Source organism: Astatotilapia calliptera, chromosome 5 (assembly GCF_964374335.1).
Source record: "Astatotilapia calliptera chromosome 5, fAstCal68.1, whole genome shotgun sequence".
NCBI classification, from domain to species: Eukaryota; Metazoa; Chordata; class Actinopteri; order Cichliformes; family Cichlidae; genus Astatotilapia; species Astatotilapia calliptera.
In genome coordinates, this window is record NC_137426.1 from 23445001 (window position 1) to 23471522 (window position 26522).

Here is a 26522-nt window from a genome sequence, read left to right on the forward strand (position 1 = left end):
CTAAACAAGCCAAAGACCAAAGACTCCATCTCCAGATTAACCGGACATGAAAGTCTTGTTATTAAGAAAGACAAAGTAATATAGCAAAAAAACGGTAAAACTTACCAAATATGCATTTGCAGAGCGCTGTATCTTTAAATGCCCTTTTTTGCTTTGTCTGGTCCTTGGTTTTTTTCCCTGCCCAGTTTAGTAACGAGGCCAGCTCGTTTGTAATGGCATAAGCCATTACACGGCGGACTCGCACCTCCAGTGTGGTCCCTCCAATCAAGGCAAGGCGTCTCACCTATAGACACATTTCAATAGATGGAATTAGCGTGTCTCATGTCTTAAATGTGTATGCAAGTGCTTGTGTGTTTAATCAACAGGCCGTTGTTATGTATTTAAATCACAGCTATTACACTTTATAGTTACAAAGTGTACATAAACTTTATATACTAACCATTGCCTTATTTGCCTCTATTGATTGAAGAGCTGCCTCTGCATTGTTTAGCTCCTCCATGTTGTGCAAGGGCAAATCCAGAGGCAGTACCCCAGCATCTACCGAATCATTGCAGCCGGTATTGCGGATGGCTCTGACCTCATCACGCAGTTCGTTCACAGCTCTCGTCAGGTCTGACAGCATAGTTAATATCTTTTGTGAGGTCGCATCTGTTTAAAAAAAAAAAAACAATTCTAGAAAGATTAATGGCTTAAGCAGTGAGAGGCAAAAAATTAATATATCCATAAGTGACGGTGTAACATTCTGCATTCAAGTACAAGTTGTTCTAACTCACATATATTTGATATTTGTATATGTAGCTTGCCATCATCAGTGCGTGAATTATGTGTGAATGGCTTTGGCATGTTCCTAGCAGCGTTTTCCTTCATTTCTGCCTTTACGTGTGGACGGGATTATTTTTTAAAACGAAAACGGAAAATCTCAGTTTTCAAAAATACCCGTGTACGTGTGGACGTAGCCTCAGTTTTCAGTTAATGAAAACACAGTTTACGTGTGGACAAAAGGTGCAAACGCAAGGTAGGTGAGCGTGCAACGTAAAGTTAGGTGAGCGTGCAACGTAAAGTTAGGTGAGCGTGCAACGTAAAGTTAGGTGAGCGTGCAACGTAAAGTTAGGTGAGCGTGCAACGTAAAGTCTGAATTGAGTGCGAATCGAAGCGGGTGCTCACCAATCATTAAAAGTAACAAAGTCATTGAACACATTTATACAGTTACCTTTACGTTTATCAATCATATATCACAGATTTACAATTTTTTTGTAGTACTATGCTAAAAAGCAACTACAGAGTGAAAGTCTGGGTCAAGCGCCGAGGCGACGGCAAGAACAAAGGAACCCTCGAAGCGTTAACGCTAGTTTTGTAAGGGAATATAACAGAAAAGTATGAAACGAAAATGTTTTCTTTGTTGATAGACTTTGTTCGCAGTGCAATTTACTTGTTGCCGGATTGTAATAGACACGATTTCGGGCTCCCACATTTTGTCCGAAACTGTACATTAACCAGTTTTTTTTTTTACTGTTATTCAAATGCGACCGTGGAAATAACGAATAGAAGAAAATTCATTCATTCTTACCTTATACTAATCGTGGTGCAGGCCAGTGCAGTGCATGAACTGATGCCTTCTCCGGTCAATTCCGCTGAGAGTAAATCGAATGTCCCGCTCTACTGTACAAGACAATGGTTACCTGGAGGGATGTACCACTGAGAGGGGTGCTATGGAATAGTCCAAGTGGTGGCAGCTTCAATTTCCCGCTCAACCATAAATCATTGGTTTTTCAACGTGATTGTTGTCACCTTGTCAACTATAAATAGATCAACAATCAACGATGACAGAACAACAGTGAATCAATGTTATTTCAATGTCAGTGTCAGGTTTCATCAGTATTTCAATGTTGTTTCAACATTGGTTTTGTGTTAACATTTCAATCCTGACGATTCTGATGGTTCAGATGGAAAATCAACATCTGTTCAATGTCTCCTTGCTATCTGGGACTTTATTATTAGTGAAATACAGTATTTCTGAGCAGAGATGGGCAGTAACACGTTACTGTAATCTGATTACTTTTTTCAAGTAACGAGTAAAGTAAGGGATTACTATTGCAAAAACGGCAATTAGATTACCGTTACTTTCCCGTAGGAACGCTGCGTTACTGCGTTACTAAAACCGTGATTTTTTGCAAGAATGTCTCACGACAGTGACGTAAGTGAGTGCGCCGTTTGTGACAACAGCTGTGTGCAGATCAACAATGGATCACATATTGATTGCGGGAGAGAGTATGAGCGTGCAGCGTTTAAAGCGTGGAAGTACTGACCTTACTTTGAGTTTGATTCCATAAAAAGTGACAAAAACATTAGTGTCCATCGTGCGTGGGAAGAAAACTTCTTTTTACAGCGAAAAAAACCCCCTAAACTTCCAAGCAAGTACTGAGTGCGCAACGACATAATGGGAAATTCACAGAGAAACTCGCGGATTCTTCAACTGACCGCGGCACACCTGCACCAGGGTAAACCTCCGTCTACCTCAGTCCTGCTTTACAGGTGAAAATAGAGCAACAGGACCGCTGAGTCTTTGACTTTATTTATTTACTGCTGTGTTTTACTTGCATCTATTTGAAAGAGTGAGTGTAAACACAAAAAATATTTTATTTTATGTGTTGGAATGTGCAGAAAATAGGTTTAAATGTTAAACTAATTTATTCAAGTCAGAGAATGTTGCATATAATTAAATTTTTGCTTGATGCATAAAGTTAAAAGATTAAAACTGATAAAACAAGTTAAAAAAAGAGACTTTTCCATTTGATTACATTTTGTATGATGGATTATGTAGAAAAAGTAGAATTGGGCTGAAAGCTCTATCGCTTTATCATCTATTCAGGTTGTAAATCGTGTTTTTACAAAGTAACTAAGTAACTAAGTAACTAAGTAATTAATTACTTTTGAAAATAAGTAATCAGTAAAGTAACGGGATTACTTTTTGGGGGAAGTAATCAGTAATTAGTTACTGATTACTTTTTTAAAGTAACTTGACCAACACTGCCCAGGAGGCATCCTTGTCAGATGCCTGAACCACCTCAACTGGCTTTTTTTGATGTGGAGGAGTAGTCGCTCTACCCTGAGCCCTTTCCGGATGGCCAGACTCCACAACCTATCTTTAAGGGAAAGGTCAGCCACCCTTCGGAGGATGCTCATTTCCGCTGCTTGTATCTGCAATCTCATTCTTTCTCATTCTTTCACTACCCAAAGCTTGTGACCATAGATAAGAGTAGGGACATAGATCAACCGGTAAATCGAGAGCTTCGCTTTTAAGCCCAGCTCTCTCTTCACCACAATGGACTGGTACAGCATCCACATCACTGCAGCCACAGAACCTATCCATATGTCACCAAGGAATCGCTTAACTGCCACAGTGACCTCTTTCTCGGTGATGGACGACTTGTCCCCGCTCGTCTTCAGACTTTTGGTGCTGTAAGCCAGGGAGATGGCTCCACAATCCAATGAGAGACCCCAGGTTTAAACGGAGCCCTAACTCTGGCTGGATTAGCAAAGCAGACAAATAACTGGTCAAATAAATACACATTCTGAATTAATCAACATAGAAAACGCAGCAGACACAGGTAATGCAGCCCAACTCCCTCAGGGAGGTGTCTGTGAAGCCATGGATTAAAGACTGGCGACCAAGTGCTCACCCTTGGGCAGTCACTCTGCACCAGGGAAGGGCCCTGGTAACCCTATCCCAGGCAGGATGAACTGTTTTCTAGAACTTCTACTTGTAGGTGTTTTTAAAATGGTCTTGTCTGGTCCCTGACCAAGGACTAGGGTTGGCAACTGTCCTGTTTTAGCAGGGACATCCCGTATAATCAGCAAAATTGGTTCATCCCTTATTCTACTTTAAATGTTATGTTATGTATGATCATTACATGCAATGTCACATATAGTGCATATTTACACTATGCCCAGCTGGTTGTGCATTGTGCTTCTGGCACTCCAGAGTGTCCCTTATTTGATAATTAAAAAGTTGGCAACCCAAACCAGGACCAATTTGCCATGGAAAACCCTACCAGGGGGGCAACCCCCTCACCTCCATGAAAACATAGCCGCTGGGAGACACAAACCCCTCCACCACTATAAGGTGGTAATTTTTAATATCAATAGTAAAAAGACAAAAAAAAAGGAAAGGAGGAAAAAAACCCAATGAAAACAATTTAAAAAAAACCCAACATGTTAATATGCCCTTCCTCCTTTGTCTGTCTGGATATTTTAACAGCTTCTTATTAATTATTATTTAAACGTTTATCATTTTATTTCTTTATCGATTTAGATATGCAAAAAGTAAAATTCATAATTTTTTGCAACCGTTTGGAAGTTTTAACTTGGTAGATTTTCAAAATAAATGTAGCTAGTTCATCAAAAAAAAAATTCCGAAACGAAAAATAACCTATTATGAACAAAACAATTATAGACGTTGCTTTTTGATGAATTACGAGACATTTTTATTACACACTGTTGGCAAATAATTAATGTCGCAGGAGTGACAGTACATGGGTTTTCAGGAATAGAACGGAAGTATTTTACTTTGGCAGTGACTAGTTGGTCATGAAGTTTTCTTTCCGGGCAAACTGTTCTGACTTCCGTGTTGTTAACAGGGTTTAGCTAGTCCAATGTAGTGTACGATGAGGCCCGGTTAAGTAACGACAGAATTTGGGGAACTTTGAAGAGCCATAGGGATTATCGTTGATCCAGCATCCTTAAGACTTTCTGACCCGCGGGCAGGTCCGTATCACTTCCAGACCGCTCTCCTTCAAACACGATGAAGCTTTAACTTAGCGCCGACTCACCCTCTGTAATGTTTACAGGTTTTAGGCTGGGAGATAAAAGCCTTCGCGAGTTAGCCTTCGTTTTTATGTTTAGTTGAGCTTAATATAAATAAATAGATTTGAGCCATTTAGTCTCCCGCCTGTGAGCGATCACATGATATTACATTGGCTTTTGCTAATCTGCGAGTATGTGTTGGTCGACGGCTAAGCTACCTGTGCTATCGGGTTTCTCTGTGTTCACCTAACCCTAACCTACCATCACCATAACATTACAACCCCGATTGTTACTGAGCTACCTCGGTGTTTATTTAAAGCAGGATATTGTGGGTAACTGAGATCCGAGTTAAAGCAGAAGCGGATGTCTTCATTAAAGCCTCGATGCTGTTGTGGAAGTTTCAGGTCAAAAATGTCAGCATTGGTGTGTTCACCTGAAGACAAGTTGGATATATTATTGGATTAATTCTTAAAGCCATTAGTGGTCATGCCATTAAAATCGCTAAATGTGACTTGGTGTGTCACTCCATCTCACATCATCAGCTTTGTTCAACATTTTCTGCTCGACCATGCCCGATTTGCCAGAACTTTGTCCAAAGTTTGGACACATGTAATGATTGCTATGAAATTTTACCCTCATATATCAAGTATTAGCAGTCCGGGATTCGGGTTAGGGTCTTACAATGCACTATTAGTCACACCTCATGTGCATCACATCCTGGTCTTGCAAGGCTACTCTAGTGAAATGGATCAATGAAAATGAAATATTTCATATATTTAACACAATTTATTATCTCTGTTATATTTAGAAAGCCATCTGGAAACTTTAGAACTGTGTTTTGTCCGGAATAGACTGTTTTTGTGATAAAACTTAACATGTTTGTGTAATCCAGCACGGAAATTGGATGTAAATGGCATTAATTTAGCATTCTTTTGGACATCATCTACAATTCAATTCAATCTGCAGTTCGCAAATGATCACTAATTGTCTTTTGCAATGTAAAGCTTTTGCTCAAATGTGCAACTTTATTGGGCTGCTTGATGTTTTTTTTGTCTGTCTTTCTTTCCTTCTGAACTAGCCAATACTCAACATTTTTTGATGTATCTCTCTCAAATTACAGATACTAGTACAAAGCTCAGGCGTTTATCTTCAGTGGTTTTTCATGTTCAAATATTTCCTCATTTTTTTAATGTATGGAAAAAACTAAAAAGTATCTCATATTTCATTTTTTTATTGTTGCCCAAAATTATACCGGTATTACCATGAATGGTATGATATGGCCCAGCCCTAGCAACCATTATATATGTCCAAGCTTTGGACCATAACATTTTTTGGGAAATATGAGCTGGTCAAGCAGAAGATCTACGGTGAATTGAGATGGAAATAAATGCTTACACATGCACAAAGATGAAAGATAAGACAACACTGTAGTGATCTGCTGACCTGTTTTTAGTGATTATTAACTGCTGCTGATGTGGGTGCAAAGGTCATGAGGACTGCTTTATCCTCTGTTGTGTAAACCGATAACAACATAAACTTCTACACTTTACTCCTCACACATTTCATCTCATCTCCTGCCTTTTTACCCCCCATTTGTACAGGAACTATGAATGCAAGCACATAGTTTACCTAGACTGACTTTTGCGAAAGCTTAAGTCAACCGGACTAACCGTGTTAAGTGCCCGAAGTGTACTAAACACTTTGTTCCGGACATCTGTTTATTTTCTACTTAAGTGCAAAGCAGCTGGCTGTAGCTATAATCTTCCCTATTTCTGTCTAATAAATATATTAAAGCAGGATTTAAAACCAAGCTTTGTACTAATCTAATCCTTTTTTTCCCAATGTAACTTTCTGTGTTTCAGATTTTTTATTTTTATTTATTTTTTAGATCACACCCACAAGTCACATCTGATGGGCCAGCAGTTAACAGTTGTTAGCAGTTGTTAACGTCCTTTGTGTCTGTACGTGGAACGTCAGCCAGCAATGGCCACTCATTTCCGTAGCTACATCTGGGACCCGGTCCTCATCGTGTGCCAGATCGTGCTGATGCAGTGCATCTACTACAGCTTTTTGGGCCTGTGGTTGGCTGGAGTGGACAGCCTTGTGCAGAGTAGTCGGTCATTGGACCAGATCTTCAGCTATCAAGTAAGTTTTAAGATATGCGTGTGTATGCATTTTTGTGTCGCATATTCGCTCTCTTAAAACTGTAAATGTTAAATGTTTTCTTTGCTTTGATAGGCTCTCGGTTTTGCAACCGTGCAAGGCAGGCTCTCAATGATGGCATTCATCTTGAATTCTCTTACCTGGTGAGAAATATCATCAGTCTTTTTTCTATACATCATAAATGGATGAGATTTGTGTGACAGCCAAACAGCATCCTGTTTTTCAAGCATCCCATGAGGCATTCATTATAAAAGGGTGTTTAGACCTTATTTACATCTGTGCAGTTACACATTTCGTTAAGTGTAAAGGTTGAAAATTTTAAATGTTTACGTAGAAAATGGTCGACATTTAATGTACAGTAATACTCAAACTTTGGCATCTTTTCCGTGTCACTGTTCCTGCAGTGCCCTCGGTCTGTGGTTCTTCATCCGCCGAGGGAAACAGTGCCTGGACTTCACGGTCACCGTGCACTTCTTCCACATGATCGGCTGCTGGATATATAACGCTCATCTTCCAGCTGCCTTGTCCTGGTGGCTCGTCAACATAGCTTGCATGGCGTTGATGGCTGTAATTGGAGAGTACCTGTGCATGCGGACTGAGCTCAGGGCAATTCCAGTCAACACTGGACCGAAATCTAATCTGTGAATTTTCTTTGGTGACGGGCTGAAAGATTGTGAAGGGTAATCCTTGAGGGACTCACTGAGGAGGGTTTTTTTCCACCCTCCACTCTTGGAAAAGAAAAAGAACATGAACCTCTGTCAGCACGCATGTCGGATTTTCGTGCTTTGTCTGTTTCCATCAAATGGTTCACCCTCCCGGACCTGATCTATTTATTCAAAGCTGCACATTAAATATTGGACAGTGCAAATTTGTAGCATATTAAGACACCTGTTTTAAGTCTTTTGAAAGCACATGCCAGTTTACATCCTCCTCTAAACTAAATGACTACAAATGTTTTTTAAGTAAGTTTTTATGTTGAAATTCATTATTTTCATTCCTTAATTTTAAGACATTTTTTTCTGATTGTTGTTAAATTTAGCAGACATACACATACGCAAATTAAAAAGCTCTGTCCTAACAGCACTTTAAAGATGACATCAAAGTTTTAGTTACTGCTTCTTAAAGCTGCTTTTAAACGTTAAATATGGGGAGAAATGTGTTTTTAGACAACAAAAAGGTACAGTGCTTAGCAGATTTATTAGATCATCTGTCACAAAGACAAATATTTTAGAAATCTGTCAAAAAACTTCACCTACAAAAACAAATGTTTCAAATCTGTAATGGATGTAAAACAACAACTGTAATTTGGCACCTTAATAAAGAAAAAGTGCTTTTGCACCATTTTAGCTCTTTTCTTTGGTAAAACTGTAAATTTGAAAATAATTGATAATAATTATATTTTAGTACTAAAAATATCGTTTCAGCTGCACATACTGGTGGATTAACCATTACAGAAAAATAAAAAATTATTTTTATTGGTAATTTAGGGCAGCTGTGGCATAAATCTTACACTGGTGGTCTAATAAATTTGTTAAGCACTGTATGCTAATCAGCAGGTCATCATGTAAATCCAAATATAGGAAAGATTTTATGCGTCATAATTCGAGCTCAATAAGTGGTCCAAAGTAATAAAAACCAGGCTCAATTTGATGTTTCCTACATTCAGCCTCCTAATCCTTGTTAAATGCTTTTCTTTTTGAGTCTGTACCACATTTTGCACAGCAAGCATTGTTGGGTTCTGTCTCTTTATGGCATGATGTATTATGCAAACCGTTTGGCCACTTCGGGGACAGTTTGTCAGCCACCAGCTGCGTTCTGACAGCTGGCTTTGTCTGCTTCTGAAAAATTGCTGTTCGGGGAGGATGTGATGGGGAAAGTCCTAAAATGTGCGGCTCTGATGTCTTTTTTTTTTTTCTCCTTTTTGGAGCAGTGTCAGACTGCTCATTTCGCTGGTGACGTTTAAACTCTTAACAGAATTGACTTTTTGTCTTTAATGTGTTACAGCTACACACGCTCGAGATGCTCTTCTTTAGACTATCAGTTTAAAACCTTTGCAGCTTTGATGGTGCGGATGATGCAGTGTCTTGTTTTGCAGTCACGTTTTCCTAAGGTGTGAAATGAGTTTATAATTATGATGCAGGGGGCGATATTGGAAGGTGCAGCCTCAAATTGGAAAGCAGCTCCCATTCAAGCTGCTTTGAGTAGGAACAGAAAAAGCTAGCCTGTCCAAAGAATGTAATCCATCACCTCTCAAGGTAATTAGCGTGGTATATCGATGACTTGTTGTCTTAAATATGCATAATATTATAATGAGGGAGGTCTTGCCTGAGCTGCTAGTAAGCAAGAAGTGAAAAGTGTCAGGATTTCTTCCCATCCTCCCATTTAAGCAGTAGCTTCATATTTACTCCACAGAAGAGATGTCAGGCTTAAAGTCCACTTTGATCTTATGTGGGCCGAACAAGTAAAACTCCAGTTTCTGTCCGTGTACACATTTCATCTTAATGTAAGATAAAAGTGCAATTTTAACAGTATGACTTGGTTTTTTTTACATGACAAAGAAATGCAACGCTATTGTAAATGAAAGAAAACCTGTCAGTGCAACCTGTTGGGCTTCACTGTAAGAAGTAAATGTGTAAAATACAGGAGTCTGTAACTTAATTACTTTGGTGTATTGTGAATGGCAGCGGGGGAGGTCTTATCAGTTGGAAAAGATGTAAAACTTGTGGGGAAAAAAAACTGTAAAAAGTTTAACATTTATGTCCTCCTTCACTTTCAAAGCCATCCAATCGGCCGGATTGGGGTCTTCACCCGACCCGACCGATTCTGGCTCCTGGGCCTTATGTTTTACACCCCTGCTCTATATAAGAGTGAGCCGACTCTTTCAAAAAGGTGAACAACTGTTTCCCGAAATCTCCACAAATTACTTTTTTTTTACTTTGTACAAACTCGTGACTACTCTTTCTAAGTTGCTACTTTGTTATCTAGCAGTGGAACCTCTGAAAGTGTTCACATCACCTTTTGTATCTTAGATTTTTTTGGTAATGTAATTCAATATACAAACTCTGGATAGATCTATTCACATCATTAAATTCCTTGGGGAGAAAAAGAAATTTCTCCTTTCTGGAGATTTAAATGTCTGCACATCTCATGTTGATTATATTAAAAGGGTAAAGTCTTGGAGAGGAAACTGCAGGTGGAAAAACAAAAAAGCAAAAACAAACATTGGCCATCATGCTTCAGACATCAAACATGGCTTCTCTAATGAGGGTATTTCCACATGCATGTCTTTACTTCTCCAAACCTTTTCTGCCCTGGGCCTTGATCCCTCGCTGCAGGAAGTGTCCAGGTGGAAAGCAGCAGATGGGAGAGCACTAACGAGTTGAAAAACGCTGGTTGCAGTCGTCCTTACCCCCACTTTGCTCCGGGGATGACTAAAAACAGAAACTGTAATAGATGGGTTAAAAAGGATCGGCTGCAATCAGTAAATGTACCACCGGTTTCCATCTTAGTGCTGTTACTCTCCTGAAGCCAGTGAGCACACACTTAGGTTTTAAACATTGTGCTTTATTATTATAAACACATTACTTTTCCATATATTGCTTTATACAGTCTTGTAAATTGTGTATTAAACTGAAAAAACCAAACCCTCACATGGATACTGAACTTGGTTTTACATTCAGGAGTTCTTTCCATGTTTGAGCTGTCATTATTAGGATTACTATGGTATCATCATGCTTTGTTCAACAGCAGGGAAAAAAGTCCCCTCTTAAGAAGTGACTATTGTATTGCTCATGCTTTGAGGACATCACAACTTTTTTTTTTTGTATTGTTACCCCCAGGTACACAGTGGATGACGTAACAGCAGTACAAACCTCTTTCTAAAAAAGCTGTGGCATTAGGCAAAAATATCAATAAAAACAGAGTGCATTGTTTTGCAAAAAATTTAAACCCCGTAATTCATGAAAGTAGTCCAAAATAAACATTCTTTAACTTTGTTATTTTTAAATATGTTCTCGTTTTAAAGATGATGCTGTTAAACTACTGGACAGGCGAGTAAAATGACTCTTAGTAAAGAAAGCGTCCCAGAAAACTATGTCAGAAGTAAGGATGGTGCATAATATCACTGAAAGGTTCAGAGAAAATCCAAAGAGATCTCTGTATGCAAGTGAAACGGCTAAAAGCCAATGTTGAAGGTGCGCCCTCACGTAGCACTGCATTAGAAATAGACATGATTATGTTGTGAAGATCAGTATAGCGACTCAGGACCACTGTCAGAGAACAGGTTTGTCTTGTCATCCATAAGAATAAATTAAAACAAACAAAAATAAAGAAACATCCTGATATGTTGTCTTCTCTGGTAGTTGCATAAACTATTAAATCTTACCACCTACATACTAGCAACCATGATATGGGAAGCATTAGTATGTATGGTATGGTAAATTGCAGATATACTATACAAGACAAAAGTATTAGGCCACACCTCTTAATGTTTGAATTTAGGTGTATCAAATCAAGCACGTAGCCACACCTGCAGTCTGCTTGTGAAAGAATGGGTTGTTCTCAAGAACTCAGCGAGTTCTTGAGAACTTAAGTGCTGCCCTGTAGTAGGATGTCGTTGTTACAACATTAGTTGTTACTTTGGGTTTATGCTTTTTGATCTATGCTCTAATTGTCGCAACCACAAATCCCCCTTAAACCCTGAGCCATAACGTGATTCGACTACATGTCAGCTATTGTGACTGGCCTGTTCAGTCCTATTGATTTTTCCTTTTGAATTTATCCATGTGAGAATAACAATCATTACCTCATTAAAAAGAAAAATAATCATATCTATATGAAGACTCATAAATGTCAGCAAATTCCTGGAGGAAAATTGCTTAAGCTATTGTAGTGGAGAAAACTGCTTAAGCTATTCTCCCCCAGAGTAACAAATATGTTTGGACCCTCAAAAAAACTGACTTCAATAAGAGGAGGAAAAAAATCCCTGCAGTTTATTTATTCCTATCACCTGGCACCGCATATAAAACACTGAGACATGACCACACATAATACACCAGCACAAGCACAAATGACATCAGCCACTTACGTACGTTACGTTGTAGGCTCTACAAAGATTCCCTGCAGAAGTCTAAATCAAGAGTCAGTGGTATTATTGCAAAGTGGAAGCGTTTAGGAACCACAACAACTCAGCCAACGAGTGGTCACATAAAGATACAGAGCAGAGCTGGCGAGCGCTGAGGTGCATAGTGCGTAAAAGCTGCCAACGCTCTGCTGTCTTAGTAACTGCAGAAAGCCTCCTCTTGCATTAACATCAGCACAAAAACTGTCCACTAGTAGCTTCGTGGCACGACTTTCCATAACCGAGCAGCTCCTGTAGGTGTAACATGTGGGTGGCCCAATACTTTTGTCCATCCAGGCATCATTAATGTTAAACAGGCTTTAAAAGAACGTATGGTGGCATCTTCTGCAGAGAACAACTGAACTGTTGAGCAGGTTAACGAGCATAAATTGGGAAAAAATTGATTTCAGAACTACATTTGGTTTTCTCAGCTTCGAAATGCTTGTGGAGTGTTGTTTCAAGAAGTGATGAACACGCTCTTATCTCAAGTGATTTTGAGATGTGACATTCGTAACTATCCATCTCATTATATTTAGCATGGTGTGTTATATTTATTTTAAATAGGGGTTTACATGATTTCCAAATCCAAACATTCTGTTTTATTTGGCTCTTCCCACCTTTTTTGGAAAAGGGATTGCACTTTGAAAGATGAAAGAAATAGAAACAGAGCAAACATGCTGATGGAGTCTAGGTAGGTATGGGGGTGAGGATAATACATCTGCATAACAAAGGATGCAGGCACACTGAGGAGCTAGCGTAACTTCATGCACAGATCAAGACCACTGTACGCCATCTCCGAGGTAAAATTAACAATCTGTCCATTTTTCTGAAGCACTGTCACAAAAATCACCATGCACTTGTGATAACATAAACGACTGAATGATCCAACTTTGTTAAGATCATTTTTAAAGCAAATATGTATATATGGACACAGTTTGGGCAAAACAAACAAAAGAGAAACACTATTTCTCCAACATTTGAATTTACTCCGAGCCAAAGGGCTTGATGCTGTTTTAAGAATAAACACCGTTTTTTTTCCATGACACATTCACCAAAATATTAATCACAAAAGACAATTACTACTCATGACATCTCATAGACTTTTGTGCTAAATAGATGCAAGTTATTACACATTAATCTTTCTGTTTCTGAAGTTTGTTATTATTCTCACAATTTGACTTAACAGATAAAAAAATTTTTTTAGAAGAGGAGAACATTGTTTGATATATCAAACACATATCAATGATGTAATCAGTAGAACTTTATGGCAGATTTGTCTTTGAAAAGCCACCCACGTGTATTCTGTCATCTACTGGAGTATGCAGACTACTTTAATGCACAAGGTTAGTAATAGGATGTTAATAGCAAGTGAGCATTTTCTCACAGAAAGTCACAAAAACAAAAATTTTGTTTTTACACAACGATCAGTGGGTTGGAAAATTAAAAGGAGCCGTGGTTTAACTAAAGGTTTAACATGGATCATGTGCAATATACATCCCCTATTTTTTGGTGTCTTTATAGCAGCTATGCAACATCAGCCCTGATGGGCTGAAAGCTTATAAGGAGAAAGGGAATCCAAAGTTGTGTACGAACTGCTTGATTGTCACCTTACTACAAAATTTTCTACACTTCAAAACAAGTTAAAGAGTGAATTCACCTCTATAGTGCATACAAATGTTGTTTAGTCATGTCGAGTCTGATTTGGCTCTTTGTTTGATCGGTAACAACCTTAAATAAACAAAAAGTACAGAAATTTGCGTTTGGTCGATAATTTCTATGTTGTAACAATACGTCTCGGCAATAAATCTGAATATGAGAGCTGCACCCCTGAAAAACTTGTCAAATCTGGTTTGTCATTGTTAAATTGCCAATATACTTTGTTTCTTCAGACTTCGATCGTCCAATCCAATAAGCACCAAACAAGAGTCAGTAGCAGAATAAGCTGAAGATTTGGCAAGGTTTTCATGGGTGCAACCCACATACTCAACTCTGCTGCTCAACCCAAAAATGTGTTTTCCTTACAAATGTGGCAGCATGTAAGGAGAAATTAACAGGCTTTCCAGTAGTATAATATTTAACATGAAGCATTGTTACAACAGAGGACAACCAACCAAACAATAATTTCCTTGGTTTTCGTACCAAGTTTGTAAGGAACTTAAAAGCGGTAAGATGTTATTCTTCATGACGTGTCTCTTTAGTGTTTTCACAGAGCAAAGCTGTGTTTATACAAACTCAGTGGAGGTCAAAAGGTTTATGCTGTAGCTCATAATTAAAGAGGCAGACTGGCATTGTAGTAGTCTGACAGCCCCATCGTCTGTACTACAAGCAGCAGCTGGTTAGCTTAAAAACTGGAAATAAGAGGGTGGGGCAGAACTGCCAGCACAGATCATTCACAAACATTTTATAAATCATTTCTTCAAATTACACAAAAGTGAAAAATATATATATTTAATGACAAGCTAAGCTAAAACTGGTTGCTATGCCTTTCATATTTACTGGTGAGATCTTAAAGTGGGGTCAGTTTTCTAATTTACTTATTGTAAAATCAAACTTTTTCTTTAAGGAGCATGGTGAAATCAGACTTTACACAAAACACACCATGGATGCAATAACTATCTTATATACAAAAATGTGAGCGATGAATAAAAAGTTATTTGGGCTTAAAAACTACAAAAATTAGACGTTATATTTTCACACAGGTAAACTATTGCAAGCTGTGTTTTACTGCACAACATTGTACAGATATATGCGGCAATGTGCCTGCTCCTTGTACAGTGTTAGTAACCCAGAGCCACAGGTGTCTGATAGTAGAATGAGCTGACCAAATTGAATGTGGAATCCACGAGAGTGTGTGCTTTTAATCTGTTTATAATGCAATTATTTCTGCCACTCCACCCAAAGCTGGAGTATTTGAGAGAATTTCAAACCTCATTCATCACAGACATCAGCGACTCTAGGTCAAAATAATCCTTTGAAACATTTGTGCTCTTAAATCCTTGGCTTTAAGTTTAAACTCTGGAGGACCGAAGCACGGCGAATACGGCGTCCTCCTCACCCAACCCCTGCTCCATCTATGCAGAAGCCCAGCCGGGCCCAGTCAAGGCCAGCATCAGCGGCAAGATGAGGACAGCGCTAGGTGAACTTAGACTGGGAGAGGAGCTGGGACTGCACAGATCAAACAGACTTCCCTGGAAGCGTATCTTCCTGGAGTCCTGCCTCAGAGTCTCCCAGATGGAGCTGACTTCCTCCTGACAGTCGGACAGCGCCGTGAGCGCACAAGTGTGGAAAGCTTCCCAGTGGCTGTGGCAAATAAAAGGATCATCAGTTCAGCACTGTGTCTGACATTTCACTCGGAACAGCATGCAGACATGCACTGGCTGTGCCCGATTAATTTGCTTGCCAAAAATCTATCACTCACACGGCTACGAAGGATGCAAGTAAGTCAAGCTGTGCTTTAATTACCATGGCAACTGTATGAGAGAGTGAAACAATATCACAGATGATATTGCAAGTGGGCAATTTTCAACCAAAGGATTGAGTGTAAATCTTTGTCTTCAGTGCACTGTGTTGGGGTTGTGGAGTGCATGCAGTAACAGTGACAAAGAACTTCCCCCGAATTTCATTACTGCTGCAGCGAGGTCATACATTATTTAGCACAATGGCTCAGTGTCTCAGCACCATTCATTTCTCTAGTCTCCTCTTCTCTGGGATTGTGGCATCTGCTCCCTTTCTCTCCAGTATTTTGTTATGAGATGAATATTTCATCCTGTATATGTCTATATTATTGCTCTCAATTACGCCTTATTTGATCCTAATTGAACTGAAAGACAATTTTGTGCACCAATGGGTTTCTTAATCGACCCATGAAAGCTGGTTTCTCTCTGCATTTCTTGTTCTCTCTGCTGAGGTTATCATTTGTATCTTAGTGCATATGAAAGCTCTACTCACAAAGAGTGATGAGAGCTCAAGCTCACAAAACTCTACAAGGAATGTCTCGCTGCTGCTCGTGCACTCGCCGGTAAAGTAATTATCACCTGCACACAGCTGCCACTCCCCTCTCACTGGTCACGTTCTCCTGGTAGTTGTCCATGCTCTCTCCCAGCTCCAGGACACATTCGGAGAAGTCCTTATAAATGTTCTCACACTTCACATCGACAGAGTCTCCTGGCACCGCTAAGGACAGAACTACTGAAAAAACAGATACAGGAGACAGCTTTCTTTACCGCTTTTGTGATGCTTTGTACACTGACAAGCTACAAATAACCATGAGAGACAAATCAGCATCCACTGTAAGTGCACATAAATCAAATTTCTTTCTTGCTAAGTGTCTGGCTTAAGATTTCAGACTACTTTCAGACTTCACTTACGAATATACAACCTTTAAGCAAAGACCTCTCTATTACATTTATAATAATAAATACTATCACTCTTATTTAATTTGATAATTTAATTTGATCAGAAAAACTATGTGACAGGTTGTCAAACTTTCACTTCAGAAGCTGGAAAACCCCACCCCACACTCCATATTTCTTATCAATAATTAAGAGTGAAAAAAAAAAGGGATCCAAGTTAAATAAAGGTCAGCATCAGAAAACTTTTGTTTATTTTGCCTACCAAAAGATCACATTCATTCGGCTCATGCTCTTCCTGGTCGTCCAGCCCCACAGTTTTGGAGCAACTGCTCTAGACAGATGTAATGTGGTGGAAGGAAAACATTCCTGACCACCGCAGCCCAAAGCTCGCTTTGTCAATAATAAACTGTACTGATTTTAAAGTGCATATTTCTGTATTTTAGTAAAAGTGACAGTTGAGTGAAAAAAGAAGAAGAAACCATTCCGTGAGTTTTTGTCTTTAGGTAAGCGTTTCATGTAAGAAAGCTTGCACACTAAGTATAGATACAACACCCAGTAGGCTATCTACCGCCGCTACAAGCAGTTGGCACTGGTACAGGTCTGATAACCATCATGCAACACTGATGGAGATAAATAAGCTTACGGTCACAGCACCTACATTCTGCTGCAGGAAGATTAAAAGAAGAGAAAAAAAAAGACAGCTTTCTGTTCCAAACCATCCCAACTGGCTCCCACCATAAAGCGACTGAGATTGAGATACCGTACCGGTGGCAAAGGCAACAATCCATCCGATCTTCGTCGACATGAAAAATCCCATATCATCCCATTTCAAGCCGAGCGGAGGGCGCGGGATGCTGCTGAGGCGCCGAAATAAAAAGATAAAAAGCGTCTCTGAGTCACACGGAGGTGATTAGCTGCCCATCATTAATGTGAGTCGATGTGTATCAGTGATTGAGCGCCGATAAACACTTGGTAGGTGTGTATTCACAGTCTTTCCTTGCTCCGGCCGACTGCTGACGTTACCTGCCCCCCGGCGCGCGCTGAGCTCATCTTCCCCCCTTCAGCACCGGACAGTTCTCACCTCCCCGAGCAGGAACCACGGCCCTGCTTCATCACCCGGTGCTTTTATGCTTTTGTTAGACACCTCACACAGGATGTCATCACAGGATCTCAGCTTTTACACATATATACACATATTCCCTCAATCACATATCTGAGGTTGGGAAAATAAATATTTACTTTGTTCCACAGGGAAAATGTGGAAAGGTTGTGGAATGCTGTGGAAACATGTAGCATTTGTCTTTTCCCTGATTTTTTCTTTCTTTCTGCACACTTTCACAATCAAACAAATTTTTAATATTACACAAAGATAATCTGAGTAAATACAGCCTTTTATTGTTTTTCAGAAGGCGTTGCATCACAAATACTGACATACAGCGTGACAGACCGCATCACTAACACTGACTGAATGCTCTGCTCAGGAGTAAGGCGGCAAAATTGACTTGCACAGACACTGAGACACATGGTTTCGACATTTGCACTTGCAGCTGCCACTGTACCACTTTAAAAAACATAAAATCATTAATGGACGTTATGTGTGAATCATGTGTGGTAATTAAAAACAAAAAAAAAAAAAAAACGGCATTTTTTGCAAGAGACCAGATAAGGCAGAGAAGGGTTTGATGATAGAGAAGACTGTGATATTTTCATTGTTATTATCGGAAATAAAATAAAAAAAAAATAAATAAAAAAAAGGAGTGGCAATAAACTCAAATTCAACCCTCTTCAAGAAGGCAGTTCAAGCCAGCCCTTGTAATCTTAATTACCGATTGTCTTATTTTTCCCATTACATCTCTTTCTTTCTCTCTCTCACACACACACACACACACACACACACACACACACACACACACACACACACACACAAAAGTCCCTTTAAAATGAGCCACAGTTCAGTCTTCTTAGTGTTTAAATGGTCATGGTCCAATGAGAGCACAGGATCCTCTCAGCATGTAATACCTTGAGACTGTATCGAGCTCCGATTCTCAAACATAAAAAAAAATCTGCTTCAAAAACTGAATTCCAGACATTTGCATTCTTTGTAAATTTGAACTGAGTTATTGTTGCGAGGTGTTCTGAAAGTTTGATCAAGATTATAACGACAAAGGGAAGCCAGCACGTTTATTGGTCTGTCCCAGCCGCCCTCTTGGTTCGTTTCCGGGGGGATGCTTTAGGGGAAGCCTTGTCTGAAACACAGGAAGTAAAGATCAAATACTCAGAAATCAAAATCACAGTAAGAAAACAAAACAAAGCAGAGGGTGAGTGGAGCAGTGTAATCATAACAGCTGGGCAAAATAAACTTACTCATGGCATTAAGAGTCTCCTGAGGAATCCAGCTGATGTCCACATCATTTATTCCAGCAGTGCCCTTTTCTATTTTCACAGAAAGCCTCTTTTTCTGCAGAACACACACAAAGGTAGAAAGACCACATTATGTCATGTTAAATCCAATTTATTCACCATCATGCTGACTTTACCAGAAACATTTCTTCACATTTACACTGATTTACAAAGATGCGCCTCATTTCATCTAATAGGCAGACAAAATATCCTTAGATAAAAACAGAAAAGCCAGGGATGACGAGCACATACCGTCCTCGAGTCCAGGACCTGGTACATCCCGAAGAGCAGCAGGGATACCAGTCCCGCCAGGAACACGTACATAAACATTCTGCAAATAAAAGCAAAAACTCCAAGTTACAAATACACAAGAGCACAAAAAACAAGAAGAAGCCAGATTTCTCCATTTATCAACCTCGATTGCAAATTTTATGTTCGATTTTTTTTCCCAGAAGGAATACGCTGTCTTCAGCTCGACTAATATTTCTGCCAACAGTTTGCACGTCTTACACCAGCAGCACAATCCTGGCTGCGAGTCTCTTTGTGACAATTTCACACCTCCTTTTGCAGGTTTGTACATGTAGTGCAATCTTCTGGGAGAGCTGCAGAGAGCCGGATGTGCCAAAACGACGTGACAAATACAATTTTGGACATTTCCATTTTTCTTTTTCTCCAGTGGAATTAAAAAGACACAAAACACTTCATTTGCGTTTTCAATTTTGCCTTTACATAATAAAAAGTAGAAAAGCTTACGTTTCTCCATCCAGTCCCTCTTCTCGTTCAGTGATGGTGACAGTCTGGTTGTAAACGGCAGTCTGGAACACGCTGCCCTAAATTTATTTTTTACAAAAGAGAAGTCAAAAGACAAACAGGGAAAACAAAATTTAGGAGCTTCTCTTTAAAACGTGTCATTAAAATGACTCAGTATTTGTTAATAGTGCAGAAAAAAGCAGTCAAAGCTCAGCAGGGGGAAATGATGACAGTAAGGACCCTCCTGGAAATCCAAATTATGGGAGAGAGAGAGAAAAAAAAATAGTTGCTAACAAAATGTAGTGCTGATGAAGATTTCTTCAAGGCTTTTAATATTCATGAATCATGAATAATCATTAGGTGTGCTGTGAAAAATATTCCTGACAGTTACTGCCTGATATCTTCACATTCTACCCCCTCCCACCTTCTCTCAGTAAAAACAATGAATAAATAAACTTTTAAAACAATAACACTTATTTTACCTCAGTGTCTTGATAGTTGAGCAGGATTACAAGTCCAAATGGGCGACCGGCCATTGGCTGTGCTGGGATGAAGGAGTACTCGAAGGAGGCCTGAGCTTGTGGTTTGACGACAGTGTTCAGGGGCAAAGCTGTGAACTATAAACACACAAAACACTAAGAAATCATTTTCTGAAAGTATGACATGAGCTAGTTTGGTTTCCTCAGTTAACCTAACATCAGCGTCTTTAGACAAAGCTGGGGTACCCGGAGAGAATCCGGGGAGAATGTGCAAACACCACACGAAACGCTCCGGGAACCTGGAACCCTCTTGCTTTGAAGCAACAGTGCTGATCTCTAACACCGTGCTGCCATTTCTGAGGTTTCATTAAAGCTAAACAAAGTAGCCTTTGCTAGTCCCAGAAATGGGAAATTCACAAATGAAGAGAGCATGTGCACAAATATAATAAACATCATTTTACTTTAATGTTTCTGCATCATTCAGATATTTAAGTTGTTCTGTTACACAATTCAGTGTGGAGTTCATGTTCTTCCCTGAGTCTGTGTGGGTTTTCTCAGAGTACTCTGGCCTCCACCCACAGTCCAAAGACATGTGGGAGTTAGTGGGGTTCGGTTAACTGGGGATTATAAATTGCCCATAGGTGTGAATGTGAGTGTGAATGGCTGTCTGCGTGTTTTAGCCCTGCAACAGACTGGCGACCGGCCCAAGAGGTCACCAGTCTGTCGCCCTGTGGTAGCTGGGATAGACTCCTGCCCCTGCCACGATCCTGAACTGGATAAATGGAAGAAAGGATGGATGTACAATCCCACCCTTAACATTTTTTTTACTTTATTTTTCATTAAGACATGAAAGGAATAGAGAGTGTTTATATGTATTTTTTCAGCATTTCTCAACATTCAAGAGAATAAAACAGAAGTAATGAACATAGGAAATAAAAAGAGAATTCAAAGAAACCTAAACCCTGATATAAACTCAGGGAAAGTCTTGCCATAAAAGTATGTTTAAAGGTTTAAAGGCATGACTTAAAAAAAAGTGACCAACCATGTCAACCAGGTTGTTCCAGAGTTATGAGGCGCTCAGTGCAAATGCTCTCACCTTAGGGCTGTGCGATATGACCAAAATCTCATATCCCGATATAAGACATCTATCGTCTGATAACGATATAAATCACAAAAATTTAACATTTTCTGTAAATTCTGTGAATCTCAGGCAGCTCGACTTGCGTGAAATGTTTCCAGCTGCGTGTCATGTACCTGGAGTTGAGTGTTTTAATTGAAACTATACATTTTTAGACATAAGTTGTAACGGCCGCTGTTTTCTTTGTGAGCATTTATTACACGGCGTGCTGCGGGGAAAAGCCTGTTCTAACGTTTGAGTCTAAGGTTTATTTTTTAGCACCTGGCGGCTCTTTTTGCTCCTCATCCGTTAATACGTGATTCAGTTTATTTTGAAAAGTCTCAACAGGATGTTGAGCTTTATTATGAAAGGTTTATGTGGAACATAAACAAGCGGACATGCGATGGTTTTACCTTGCTGTTGCTAACGACAACGCATAAAAACAGGCGATTGTCTGTCAGTAGTGTGGTTATATTAAATATAAGAGAAAGAGAGAACTTTAAGAAATTAATATACCCACTACAGTGACCATCAAAACGATTAAAAAATATTGCCGTAAACAGTTTATTTTGCGACACCATGAAACAAACGATAGCGTAAAATGAAACGATAGACGTTTTTATATCGTCATCCGATATATATCGTTATATCGAACAGCCCCATCTCACCTCTTACATTTTATATACTGGTGCATGTGGTAGTTAGAGGTGGAAGATGTACACCATGAGCGGCCTTAAAGGCAGCCAATAACATTTAATTTCATAGCTAAATCTCTTTAGTTATGAACTTTTTACATTAACATTTTACAGCAGGATATGCGGCACATTGTGTCACTTACATTTTGGATGAAGAACTGGAAGTCCTGGGGATAACGAAAGGAGGCCTCCAATGACTGAACGGTGAACTCCTGACTACCCTTGTTGGAGAAACCCACCAGGAACCGCACAATTTCATTGGCAGGAAACTCTAAAAGTGTCATGACCAGAAGTAAATAATGAATAAAAGTAAAAACACAAATGTGAAGATACCATGTGTTTAACACGGCCACAAAACTGGCTTCTACACCATGAAACAACTAATTAAGCTTTTTGCTTTAGTTTTCTAGCAATTATTAACAAAACCAGCAAGACCAACCTTCTCCCGTGGTGAAGATGATCGTCGTGTCGGCATCAGGGTGAGAAGCTAACAGCTTGTCCGCCGCTTCGTCGGAGTCATCTTCGTGTCCTTCCTGATGACACACACAACTTTACATTGTAAAACCACCACTAGTATGCCTAATCGTGCTGCGCCATCACTGTACATACCGAGGTTTGCATCTGATCCTCTTCAACAAGGACATCTTCATCATCTTCCTCTTCATCTACTGCAGCATCTGAGTCCTCGACAATGTCCTCGGCCGAGTCTGAGTCGGCATAAACGTGGCCTGCGAGTCAGAAGCCACAGTGAAGACATGAATGGATTACGGGAATGATGCTGGTTAACACACATGAAAAATGTTTTAGCAGTTTTCATATGACAATCTGAGCTTGTAATCTTTGTTAATTCAGTGTGTAAAACAGACAAGAAAGTGCTGCATTTGGCCATCATCGTCACACAGACAGTATTTATTTATTTCATAGCAATTTATGTCAGATTATGTCTGTATCAAGTCACGTGATGAAGTGATAGATGGTTATTTAAAGAAGAAAAGCAATGGAAATGTGGGCGAAAATCTAATATACACTTAAGCAAGGAAAAATCAAATAAAAAGCGGTTGTAATAAATCCGGCAACCTTGCCTCCAATTTCAATGAAACAGGAGCAAAGACACTTGAATGTGTGTCAGCAGGGCAGAAACCAGCAGAGCCAAACAGTACGAACATCTTATCTATGGTGACGTGTCCCAGAAAAGAGAGGGAGCCTCCAGCTGCTCTTACATCCTCGGCCACTTCATACATTCGTATTAAAAAGCTGCTCTGTGGCTCCAAAGGGAAACTAAACTTTGCGTGACGTGTATATATTTCTTCTTACGAAGAAAAAGACCGCTTTTTCTTTAATTCACAACAAAAGCGACAGACTATTGTATATCTCTAGATGTTTAAGAATAAAACCTGCCTTATATTCACGTTAGCAGCTGACCCAGCTGTGGAGAAAGCTGTCGGATCGCCCCGTGACTGTGCCACGTCAATATGTTAGGCGAAAAACTTCTGACCAGCAGCGGAGTGAGGCTACAAATGTATCTGCCTGCTTTCAAGTGAAATAAATACATAAATAAATGCTTACCAACTGATATCAGACCGCAGGGGAAGGCCAGGAGAAAAAGCAGCAAAAGTTTTGATGTGAAGTTGAACATGTTTGCAGAGGTGGAGGCTGAAGTTAGTACCACATCAGCAGTTTGAGGAGTAGAGGACGGGAGCTGAGGAGGGGGCGGGGTAAGAGGAGTTCTTCTTCTTCTCCATGTTTCATGGCGCATGCGTAGAGCTTAGTGGTGCATTACCGCCACCTAGAGGAAAAACAAACAAACAAACTTTGTAGCGTGGATGAAGTGGAGCCACGTCGTCCATCTTTAACACCGTCGTTGGGCTGGATGTGGATGTGAAGTAGACTGTGTATAACAGCTGTTTGTTTTCAGGGCTTTTTATTTTGCACCAGCATCTAAAACGTTAATAACAGGAACATTAAGTTGAATCACCATGTTTTTATGAAGGGCCAGGGGCACACGAATGGAGGTGGGTGAGGCATTAAAATCCCTTGATTCGCATTAAGGCTAAATATAATCCAAAAGCTTAATGTATATGACAGTATATGACAGGCTACACCGTGACATGTCTGTGTTGCACATGAGGCTGCACAACAGTTGTGACCCTGTGTAAAATGTAAATAAATGTAAATGTAAATTGTCTTGTTGAAATATGCATTTCTGATTTTCAGCCTTGTTCTTTGCGAGGTCTCCAGATTATGTGAATCTTTTGATGATGTTGTGGACTGTAGATTAGGAGGTATTCAGTCTTCTCATTTTATGATGAACATTTTATGCACTTTATTTTGAAACTGTTCCACATTTTGTAGACACAGTTCTCTGCAAACTGTTGAACCTCTGCCCATCTTTAGTCCCAACATTTACGTTTCCGCCCTTTTCTTGCTCCTGTCCTAACTTTTGTGGGATGTGTTGCTGCCATCAAATTCAAAATGAAAATATTTTTCATGAAATTGTATCAGTTTAAACATTTGATGTTTTCTGTTTTGTCGTAATATAGGTTCATGAGATCTGCAGATGTTGGCATTCTGTTGTTACTTACATTTTTCGCAGGGTCCTAACTTTTTTGGAAGCGGTGTTGCACAAGACATGTACATAGATTTCTACATCAATTTCTAACACTGGGACTGACTTTGATAAACCACACTGAGTGACAAGAGGGTAGCCAAAGGTAGACAAACCAGAAGATAAAAAAAATAAATAAATTAATGTCTGCATAGCAGATAGCATGGTGGTATCTCAAAAACTCTCTTAATACAAGTGAAAACCTCTGCAGTTGTTTACAACGGAAAGTTTCTGACGCACTGTGGTTAATGTGGCTTTATGTGTTTTTGACCGGTGTACCTAACTATAACACAAGCATTCCCACAACTGTCAGTTTTAGTTTCCTTCGTCTTATTTGTTCCTATTAATAAATACACTGTAGCATTAGAATGATCCTATAGGTGGAGAATATAAGCAGCGGGATGGAGTAACACAGCTAGGATATTATACATACAGTGTGATGAGCAGCGCTTCAGTTAGTCCATTTAATTAACAGTGTAACAGCTCTTTCTGCGCCATTCCTTTTAACAAATTATGAAAAGATCTCACATTTTGGATTTGCCTGGTTGAGCAGATCCATGACTTTAAATATCTGCTTGAGTGCAGTGGTATAAAGGTGGACATGCTTTAACCTATAGCCCACACTCCTTGCAGAAGAATAACTCACCCAGTGTTGGGTGGGATAGCTAAGACAGCCTAAATGTCTTGAGCCACTCTTTACTGAATTTTCATCCATGTCAGATGTCAGCACCAGTAACTTTTGAATCAATGTTTAAACCGAAAATAACTCAGATGCCCAAAAGGATGATTGGAACAATCCTTCCCACATCTGGTTTAATTTAATATTCAAAATGTGACACTTTATACACAGAAGAAGGCAAATAAATGACTGCACTGCTGTCTGCGTGTTCAACCCACGCTTCCTTCAGTAAATGGACCGTGAGAGTCTTATCATTTGCTCCTCTCATCCTGAACTAGTGTTCAGCCTGCTGACACAGATGGGGCTGATCAGCAGGCTGCCAGCTCCTGCACGTTTGTATGCAGAAGATTTAGGAGCTGCAGTTCAGCACTATAAATGAATCCTGAAGAATGATTGCTGAACCGGGTGAAATTAATTCCCAGAATGTATGCAAATATTCGTCTTACGTCTGACAGTGATTTGAACAAACCGAAAGCCAAATACCAACAGATTTATCTGGATGATATGAGAATAAGATGCTAAGAGAGCTAAAAACTCATATTTTACCCCCAAAGTGACCAAAACTAGGATGTGACTTAAAAAACTGGGCCTCTGGTTTGTAAACACATCCATTAACACCTTCTTGCTGCTCTAATTCCTGTTGTCTGATGTTGCAGCTATGAAATATGAACCACTAATTTAAGGTGTGTGTTGCCAAGTAAAGAGGTCAGCATGAAAAATTTAAATCAGTGAACACCACCATGTGCTGAATGTGTCAGACTGTTACCAGAATAATTGGTTAACCTCACTTTCTGTCATGGCCACTGGCATATTTTTGACCCAGCAGCTCACGACTGACTTTAAAGATATATAAAGACATCTGCAGGATTACAACAAAGATACCATTTATTTTGGTTTATGACTTGATCCATTACTTTGACAGGATGCTTCCAAGTTCCATCACTGACATCTGTTACCTCATATGTCTAAATTTCCTAGTCGTTTGCACTTATTAAACACTTTTCTTTCTTAAAGGTCGTAGTTAGCATTTTTATTTTTTAAATCTCATTTTATTATTATTTATTTTTCATATACAAATCACTGCTTTTCATGGATTCTTTTATCTGTATGCATACATGTGTAAAAATCATAACCACTGGAGTTTTTGCTGTAGTAGTTACAAATATTTGTCCCCACTAGAAATGTTTTTATCTCCACGGAGAGAATTTGCTCTCATTCTTAATATGTTGTCACATAGTATCCAGATGTTGTGTGAAATAATTAAAGGATTATATTTAGTGCCTCAAAGATAATTAAATGTCTTTTTCAGGATATTTAAAGTAAAAAGGATATATCCCCTTAAATCAAACGTGTTCATGTC

At 39.4% G+C, this 26522-nt stretch overlaps 4 protein-coding genes across 6 annotated transcripts in view; 1 reads left to right on the forward strand and 3 right to left on the reverse strand.

Annotated features, from left to right (window-relative positions):
• LOC145428732 (uncharacterized) overlaps positions 1–1729 on the reverse strand; it is a 2259-nt gene extending 530 nt beyond the window's left edge. The window contains exons 1-3 of the mRNA XM_080301354.1: positions 1568–1729; positions 440–648; positions 106–283 (exon numbers count right to left, since the gene is read on the reverse strand). Of these exons, the coding sequence (XP_080157480.1) occupies positions 106–283; positions 440–622 (361 nt within the window). The 5' untranslated portion in view covers positions 623–648; positions 1568–1729. The remainder of the gene's footprint in view (positions 1–105; positions 284–439; positions 649–1567) is intronic.
• A 2874-nt stretch (positions 1730–4603) lies between these two features.
• Positions 4604–8627, forward strand: sys1 (SYS1 golgi trafficking protein). Of its 2 annotated transcripts, none has more exons than XM_026168274.2 (4): positions 4604–4764; positions 6692–6948; positions 7042–7109; positions 7371–8627. In XM_026168274.2, exons 2-4 carry the CDS (start codon positions 6787–6789, stop codon positions 7609–7611), a joined length of 471 nt encoding a protein of 156 aa, XP_026024059.1. In that variant the 5' UTR covers positions 4604–4764; positions 6692–6786; the 3' UTR covers positions 7612–8627. The 2 variants fall into 2 exon arrangements, with proteins under 2 accessions (XP_026024059.1, XP_026024058.1); XM_026168273.2 differs by having other exon boundaries at positions 4613–4764; positions 6666–6948.
• A 6160-nt stretch (positions 8628–14787) lies between these two features.
• On the reverse strand, positions 14788–17455 carry LOC113022656 (neuritin-like). 2 transcript variants are annotated; one of them, XM_026168275.2, is made up of 3 exons: positions 17203–17455; positions 16120–16273; positions 14788–15385 (listed from the first exon to the last, which is right to left on the reverse strand). In XM_026168275.2, the coding sequence occupies exons 1-3, from the start codon at positions 17252–17254 to the stop codon at positions 15157–15159; spliced, it is 435 nt and encodes a 144-aa protein (XP_026024060.1). In that variant the 5' UTR covers positions 17255–17455; the 3' UTR covers positions 14788–15156. The 2 variants fall into 2 exon arrangements, with proteins under 2 accessions (XP_026024060.1, XP_026024062.1); XM_026168277.2 differs by having other exon boundaries at positions 15009–15385; positions 16120–16270; positions 17203–17388.
• Positions 17456–17807: 352 nt separating this feature from the next.
• On the reverse strand, positions 17808–23856 carry LOC113022644 (translocon-associated protein subunit alpha-like). The gene is made up of 9 exons (XM_026168259.2): positions 23445–23856; positions 22488–22606; positions 22318–22411; positions 22022–22149; positions 20070–20204; positions 19591–19667; positions 19090–19168; positions 18802–18895; positions 17808–18683 (listed from the first exon to the last, which is right to left on the reverse strand). Exons 1-9 carry the CDS (start codon positions 23632–23634, stop codon positions 18619–18621), a joined length of 981 nt encoding a protein of 326 aa, XP_026024044.2. The 5' UTR covers positions 23635–23856; the 3' UTR covers positions 17808–18618.
• Between the last annotated feature and the right edge of the window lie 2666 nt (positions 23857–26522).